The sequence below is a fragment of the Apostichopus japonicus genome, chromosome 20, assembly GCF_037975245.1.
Source record: "Apostichopus japonicus isolate 1M-3 chromosome 20, ASM3797524v1, whole genome shotgun sequence".
Taxonomy (NCBI): Eukaryota; Metazoa; Echinodermata; class Holothuroidea; order Aspidochirotida; family Stichopodidae; genus Apostichopus; species Apostichopus japonicus.
In genome coordinates, this window is record NC_092580.1 from 32,634,074 (window position 1) to 32,642,694 (window position 8,621).

Genomic DNA, 8,621 nt, shown 5'->3' on the forward strand with positions numbered 1-8,621 from the left:
CCACAGGCTATATTACTAACCAATATAATAACTTGAAGTAGGCTATCATGCTTTTATATAATATCTATACAATACTGCAAGTATAGGCCTATTGCAACATCAATAGTGGGTTAAACATACATACTGTACATATGTCAAACGTCTTAATTTACATCGCGTCACTGAAATTGAGACTTATTACTTGTTCTTTACTGGTAATGCTGACAGTACAGTATATATTGTAAACAACTGCACTGAACAAACGTACAGCATTAACTACAAAAGTTGCTGCAGTTGAACAAACCTTTTGAGTGGTCACAATCCGACAGGTTAAAAATAGAAAAAGAGCGTTTGAATGTAGTTTACACTAAATGTATACAAACTTGTGAGATTGCAACCTTGGACAGATTCTACTAAAAATAGATAGAAAACAAGTAAATTTTAACCCGTTCAAGTGTGCATGTTCCAAATTCTTTATACGACATGATTTCACTTGAACTTACCTATTTTCAAGCTCTGCTATAAGCCATCCATGTGACATTAGAAGCACTAGGGCTGATCTCTTGTCCACCTATGGGGGTGGAATGAAAAATACTACATGTAAACAAAAAAATGTTGAAAAAAATTGACATAGACACTCTGAAACAGGTCAATATTTGCAGATTGCAAATTATTGCAAAGCCAGTGGTGAACAGCAAACAAAATGGATGTATGTGTGTGTTTGCGTGTGTGCAAACATAGATATTTCATAAGGTGCCTTTTACACATAGCAGAGGTTTCAAATTTACATAACAGAGGTTTCAAACTTCTTTGTTTAATGATTCACAGTATTACAGTACTAGCTGACATGTACATGCTGTACGTATGTAGAAATTCCAATTGCTATAGATCCTACTGTACATATGTCTCTCTGATAGAGAATATCACAGAATTGAAATAGTGGCCGCACATTCTTAATCTATTATTTCTCTACAGAAAACCACATATAATATCTTGAGTACTACCACCACTAACCCTTCTAGCTCATGTAGAGAGCAAATACGGAGAGCCTACAAAATACCACAGTGAGCAAAATCACTTGATGCTACGGTAGCCACTTTAACATTGGCATTAGATCACTGAGCCAACATGTACACTATGAACGTGTACACACAATGTACATAGCATATATCTACAGCTACTTCGGCTAAGTATGTACTAGTGCAGAGTAAATAAACAAACAGTGACATCATTTGTTTACTACTTTCCCCTGTCACAAGCTGTCCCACTGATTAACATGCAATATCTATCCATTGCTAACCGTCTTTATTGTCTTATTTACTATTTTTGTCACATTTATCATCGGTCCTAAAGTTCAGTAACTTTCCTGTTATGGCCTGTTGTAAAAGAGAGCTGTTGTTCCTCGGTTTTCAAAATGTTATTGTTACCATATAATATACTGTCTTGTACAGAAGCTTCCTGTGACATCATATAAAACAAATGCATGGTATGGTAAATGTGCTAAGGTTAAAGTTTAAAAAAAAATGCATTGGCTTCACTTTCATCCTCTTAATTCTCCAAATGAACAGTTACTGACTCTGCATGTCGTTTGACCTTTAAGGCACCAATACAATGTTTAATGTGACAGAGAGCACAAACCTTGAGTTTTGAGCATAGCTCCTCTACCTGCCTTTGTAGAAAGGTCTTGGCCTCACTAACCGTCAGGCATTTGTACTCAAAGTATTCAGGATCCGGTTCCCTTTCATCAACCGGTTCCTGGTCTTCCTCCATACACTCATCGCCATAGTAATCGTTAGGATCAGCATCATCATCGTCGTCGTCATCATCACCGCTATAGGTATAATCTTCCTCCAAAGACTCGGCCATCACCTCTCCCGTCGTCGGGGCGACCTGCAAAATCGAAAACAGCTCCAAAATCAAGACAATATTTCACTTTTGAAAGAAATCACTGAGCTAAGACTTTTCCAGGTTGACCCTTGGGCAATATGGAGTGGTTGCTGTCACTATGGTTTGGATGTGTCATGCAAAATCTGATAGTGGTTGCCTTAAATTCATGCTTAAACCTGACTGCCCTACTGTAGATCACAGTACTATCAAAAGGGTACAAAAGGGTAAAAGAGCAGCAGCCTAAAAGTCTAAACCTTAACTCTTACAGGTCGTTAAACACTCGACGACTGTAGATCCATTGCGACTCTCTTTATGTGACTCATGAAGAACCATTGAGGTACAACAGGATACAAATGTTTTCAATACTATACAATACTCCCAGTATTTTTTTACAGTTCGTTATAGTTCAATATGTTTATTGTTACAGACAGACATCTACAGACATCTTGTCACCAATTTCTGCAGTGCTGTTTCAAGCTCAATCAGTTTGCAATCAGCTCAGTTGGCAGATGACATATATGGGGACTTTTCTAATGTTGTGTAATTAAGTACAGAAGCCGGGTTGTTGCTCTATGAGATATTTGCTACCAATGCGGTATATCAGAATGTTTCTTCTCCCCCTGCAAATGATTTTGCGATATATATACTGTCTTTTGTACGACAAGCCACACCCACTTACAACCCAACAAAGTTCAGTCGCAATGAGCCGTGCTTGACCACATTCCCATCAAAGCTTTCAATGCTACGGGTTGGGAAGTAATTTTTATTTTTGTTAACCTCAAAAAGAAAATTTCATATTGGTGTCAACAATATCTGTGATTTACTGTATGGTGTAGACTTTATTTGTAAAATGCTTGTTTTGGGGTCTGCCATTGTCACAAAAGTATTGTTAGACTGGTTTATCAAACAATATCAGGAGCAATATATTCATATATATCCATATACATGTACATTGTTGACATCGCCATATCGCAATGTCAGCCATTTTGTACATCATTTCAAAAGACTTTTAGAGTGCAGGTTGTGTTTCCATACTTCAGAGTTTCAAATTTACGATTGCACATCAAGATAACGTAGCCTTCTGTGACAAATATAATCTGCAGTACATATCATTCTAAGAAATCTCATCAAGAAGGGACATCCCTTAAACTTCACATCACCCATAAAGTACATGGCATTTATTTGTTCTTGACAATTTGATCACAAACGGATGCACAGACCTGTATTAGATTTCCTACTGATAATAATCCTGCAGCCTGGGCTTTCACAAGAATTTTTCAGTTTAATACTGTTCTGTTTCCTAAATTAGATTCAATGACATGTTATACAACAACTTTGCACTTTGACCTGTGGGGGCAAGAATTGTGAATACTGGGATTACTAGCATACAGAATTCCTTGAAACTTTACCAGTACAACAGTAAAGATATCAAGTTTGTCTGCTGAGCCATTAGTTACAAAATACTAAATAAATAAGTTATTGGAGTATAAGAATAAGGCACAAATGAAGGAGATGAGTGAAGTACAATAATGAACAATGGTGAATGTCTTTACATGAAAGATAGGATTCAACTACTGCAATGGATGAGAAACAAAGTGGCAATCTTTTTTATCAACTTGGGTAGGATCACAAATTCACAACACCATAATCCAGTACAGCTTGGCCTATTACAGGGCACTGTACTGTTCATGTGATCAGATGGAAGTTTAAAGATCATAGTCATTTTGTAAGAACTAAATTTGTTATTTTGGCTCCAGTTTTGAGGTTACATTCAAGCTTACATTGGTCAGCTAAAATCGCATGGTTTCTATGTAACCATGCTTCAGCCATCCATGCTAGAGTTCGCCACAAGATTATGCACATGTACCTTGGTGATTTCCTCTTTATAAATTTAACATACAGTAAGCTCACCCTTCCAGGGACATTTTTGGGGGGTTTTCTTTTGGCAAGGAAAACACTGATCACCCGCAATCAGAAATTAGGTGCCAATCTAGATTTACTTCCTTTCTTAATATTTCTTTCTGTTAGCTGTTACAGGTAAGGTACAGTACTATAAGTCGATTGTCATTTCTATTTCTATACACACCCCCTCTTTGAAACTTTCAACCCTCACTCCACCCTCCTCCCCCCCCACTCCCCCCCACCCATACAATCAAAATTAATGTAGATATTAGGGCTGTGAGTTTTCGTTTAAAGACCTAAATGTTTAAACGGCCGATTTTTCGTTCGTTTAAACGTTTAAACGTTCACGAAAATCGCGAGAAAACGCCGAGCATAAAGGCGTGGGGTCCAGGGGACCGCCCTAGGGCCCTGGTGGGGCGAAGACCCCGGAAAAGGAAAAGGAATTTTTTGCGTGTCTGGCGATAAAAAAATTCGCAGTTGAGGATGCAAAATACTGACAACTTTTTGAATTTAAATTGTCACGAAGCTGATGAAAAATTTTAAATGACAAGTTAGAGTAGCTGTATTATGTTATAAAATGAAAAGAGATTTAATCTGTTTTACAATCTCTAAAAAGTTTAACTTACAGAACCTCCGATATTATGAAACAAAAAACGTTCGGCAAAGCCCCGTTTCTAGAATGCCTAACAATGAATAGCGCGCACAAAACGTACATCAGTTTACAACTGCAGTACGGTTTTACCTTAGAACTTAAATACTACGGTAGGATACTGTATATGTGCTCAGAATTTTCCCAGGTACAAACTGCGCGCTCATCCCGTCTAACACCTGCTTGTTAACATTTTGGCACGTTTCCAAGAAACGTTTCATGGAGTATTCCCCATGATACACGAGGCACAGTTAATACACGCAGCACAAGATATCAAGCTATGGTCATCTTTATGAAAGTAAACCTTGTAATAAAATATGTTTTAGGCCACACGGCATGATTAACTTATTTCCATGTTCTTGTAGAAAACGTCAAGTTCGCAAAATACAATTGGTTGTGTTTTTGTAGTTACGTGAGATCCGTAACAGACGAGTTGGTTAGGCTATTTGCTATACACTTAACTATGGTAGGACATTATTTTTACCGTATTTTTGGAAATTCTAGAAAATGCTTTCTTTTCCCCCCGCTTAACACCAGATGTGGTCTTCGGTTTATTCATAAATGGGTGTACTAGAGCCTTGTATACATGACATTAGTTGCATTTAGCACGATTTGCCAGTTTCTTGTGAATTTTTCGAAAGTGTTTAGCTGGATCTGTCGTAAAATTTGAAAGGTGTACAACTTACTTTTCGTACACAATTGGTAATTTCTCTACTGATTTGCAGAGTTTTTTTTACGATCTCCAATCGATACATTTCCCTTGATCATGTATTTGAACAACTATTACCAAGTCAAGTATTCGACCCGGTATTGTCTGGTCGGAGAGTTCAACGTGATGGACAGGGATTGTAATCATTTCGATCGAACTTGCATTGACTGGATTATCTGCGCCGCCGCTGTCGGCTCGATATAAAGTACACTTGTGCCGCGAATCAGGAAGTTTTCACAAAAGGATAACAGCTTTCAAGTTTAAGCAATTCATATCGCCGGATACATGGGGGGGTGGACAAAAGTAGGATTACGTTCGCGGTTTATGATTCGACTGATCGTAAGTTGTGTTGTTATTTCGCTTAGTAGACAAAATAAACACGGGAATGGATACGCGATTTTTGCCAATAATTTAATTTTCAGTTGATATCATAGTTTCGTTTAAACGTTCATAAGGTTTTATTAAACGTTTAAACGATGTTTCGTTCGTTTACACGTTTAAACGGCACAGCACTAGTAGATATTAGCTCAATCTTTTGTTTGATATAAATCTAATTAATGAATAGCCTAGAATGCCTTAGAATTCACCATTTTATGTCAATTTTTTTCTGGGAAGATCCCTTACCCTCCCCCACCACCCCCCCCCCTACACTAGAGTTGGCTTCAACAACCTCAGGGCCAGACCTCTTCAAGTATTAAGATACAAGGCGTAGCATACTAACACTACAACAAGTAACAGGCCAAGATTATGACGCAGCTCAATAAACAGACTAGTGAGAGTACAGCCTAGATGCAGGCCAGGCTATCTAGTTGATTTATATCATATCTTATTAGCCTAGGCCTCTAGCTACCCCAAAACCGGAAGTTCAAAGTATACTTAAATTTCCTTGAATATGCTTTTTGGTCTTGTATACAATACACCACACTTAGAAAGTATAATGCATTTTCAGGAAAACTTACAACTCACAGACTATGATCAGGTGAATACACAAGCGTGCCATGCTAATTCACCCGATGATCAGGTAGATAGCCATAAATTTCCAATAAATGGGTAAAATAATAATTTATGAAAGTGTCACAAAATACAATATTTTCTGTCACCTTATTTCATTGTGGCAATTATGGCCATTTTTGTTGAGGCTTGTTAGGCTAACATTGCGAATGATAAAGCAAAATCTTGCCTTACAAACACAACAACTTCAGTGTTTATCAGTGTTGTTACGTTTGTGTAACACTGCATGAAGTAAGAGGACAAGCGAAGCATAAACCACCATACTTACTAAGTACACTACTTTAGTCTAAGGCCTTGTCATGAATAATAATGTAGAAGCATGGTGGGCTCATAATTGACGCATCTAAGGATTTGATCAACGATGTCTATCAGGGAAAAATCCAAATCACTCAACTGTATGTGTTTTTCATATGTGTAGTTCTTCAGAATTGTTATGATCTCAAAACTGTTAAGGTTCTGTGCTTATGCACCGTACAATTGAGCAGAATTTGACCACAAAATGTCTGCCGTGTCAAGTTCTTTCATACCCCTAAATTGACACATGCGTCGATAAGCCAACTGTAGTGTAGGCCTTAGTATACATCCATTGACTTAAGATGCTGTTTGCTATGCTCTGAGCCTCTAAGCTCAGACAGGTCAGGTCCCAGAGAGTAGTGTTATCATATTGAGGTAATGTTGGTTACTTTTAGGGTGTAAGATTTCCAAATGCCCAAAATACATGCAAAACTGGGGGGAGGGTGTTAAAAGCTTAAAGAATACCACAACTTGGTCAGCAAATAGCTGAAATGGATTCAAACTCATGATGTAATTCTGCTTGACTGCAAAAAGTTTAGGTGGCCTGCTGTATCGTTGCTAGTAATAATTGAAGGTGCATGAATTACGGGGGTGCGTCAATTATGAAGCCTTTTCTATACTACTAGTACTGTATGAAGGACACTTCGAACTTCGGACACCTAAGCCTTAAAACACCCCAAAACTATATCTTCTAGTATAAATCACCTGAAAATATACTTGATATGGTGGAGAAGTGTGTTATATTACGATACACGGCCAAACTTTCTTTCCTGCAAACTGTTTTCACGTTGTATTCCAAGAAGATTCTTCAAGATTGTGGAACTGGTATTTCTTTGCTAGAGTATTGCGAAGTTCGGACACCCAGCCCACAGTGTGGCGCTGGTGATAAAATTGGTGGCGCAGTTGCTCTTTCAGTAATTATAACAGACTTCATAGATCTCCGTCATTTTATTGACAAATATGTAAGTACTTACTTGCACACGGGTCATTTTGGAGAGAAAATAACTGTAGCTTTGTAGTTTTTCGTGAAATTGGCTGTTGCTATTGGTTGTCATGGTGAAATCGTGTATTTCTTAGGGGTGTCCGAACTTTGCAGTGTTCCGAACTTCGCAATACTGACTAGGCCTAGGCCCCTAGGCCTATCTTATTAGTAGACGACTGCCTTTATCCAGACAACAGTATTTTTTTTATTCAAGGCTTAGCATAATCACAGAGGCCGATATTACGACGCAGCAATAAACAGACTAGTGAGAGTACAACCTGTGCAGGCCTGGCTATGTACTAATTGACTTATCCTTCATCTTACTAGCACAGTACTCTTCTTAGCCTAGGCCTAGGCTACCCCAAAACTGTTACTTTGTAAGTTGCAGTCTAACGTAAACATTGCGAATGGGAAGTTCAAAAGTGTTTCGTGGCTAAGGCAAGTTTTTCAGTAAAAAGAATCCTAAATACTGTCACACAACTTACCTATTAAGAAAGCGAGATACGTAGCTGGTCCCTAAATTCAAGGCCGAGTTTTTGCTTTCAACTATCTGATTCGTCTACAGCATTCGCCTTCACTGGCAGTGTCACTGTCAAGGGCTAGGGGAAGACGGCAATGTTATGACTAGTACAGAGGGTTGTGATCGATTCTGTTACAACTGCACAATACATGCAGAAGTACGTATGTACATTATGTCCTTGCAAATACACAAGACTGAGAAGTATGGCTTTACGTAGGAGCAAAGTTCTGCAATTTTACATAGCGCCATCTTTTGGGGAAATGTCTGCAGACCACTGGTGACTACCACGCTAATTTATGTCAGTGCTTGCGGCGACTGAGGCGTTAGATGTTTGATAAACTAAGTTTAGTATAAAAAACTAAAAGGAGAGATGCAGTTAAAAAAATTGCTGTTATATCAGGGAGTTGCTATGGAACAACTCCCTGGTTATACCCTTTGACGACTTTCAGTATGACAACTGATTCGGGAAAACAAAATCCATTCATTTCAAGCCCTCTGAAAAAGTTCCATCCGGAAATTCCCAAACAACATTAATTGTAACTTCAAAAGTAGCCTATATCCCTGCACTAAAACTACTTTATGAGGCTGGTGTACTTTTCGGATTATAATATCCAGACCACTAGACATCAGTCTGATAAATAAATAAAATACACTAGCTGTATCAGACGTTTTCCCGTGAATATTGTCA

At 38.2% G+C, this 8,621-nt stretch overlaps 1 protein-coding gene across 1 annotated transcript in view; it reads right to left on the reverse strand.

The window, feature by feature from the left end:
• The window catches only part of LOC139961126 (E3 ubiquitin-protein ligase ARIH2-like), a 44,142-nt gene extending 36,058 nt beyond the window's left edge, over nt 1-8,084 (reverse strand). The window contains exons 1-3 of the mRNA XM_071960032.1: nt 7,899-8,084; nt 1,618-1,869; nt 483-550 (exon numbers count right to left, since the gene is read on the reverse strand). Coding sequence (XP_071816133.1) covers nt 483-550; nt 1,618-1,845 — 296 coding nt within the window. The 5' untranslated portion in view covers nt 1,846-1,869; nt 7,899-8,084. The remainder of the gene's footprint in view (nt 1-482; nt 551-1,617; nt 1,870-7,898) is intronic.
• Nucleotides 8,085-8,621: the final 537 nt, after the last annotated feature.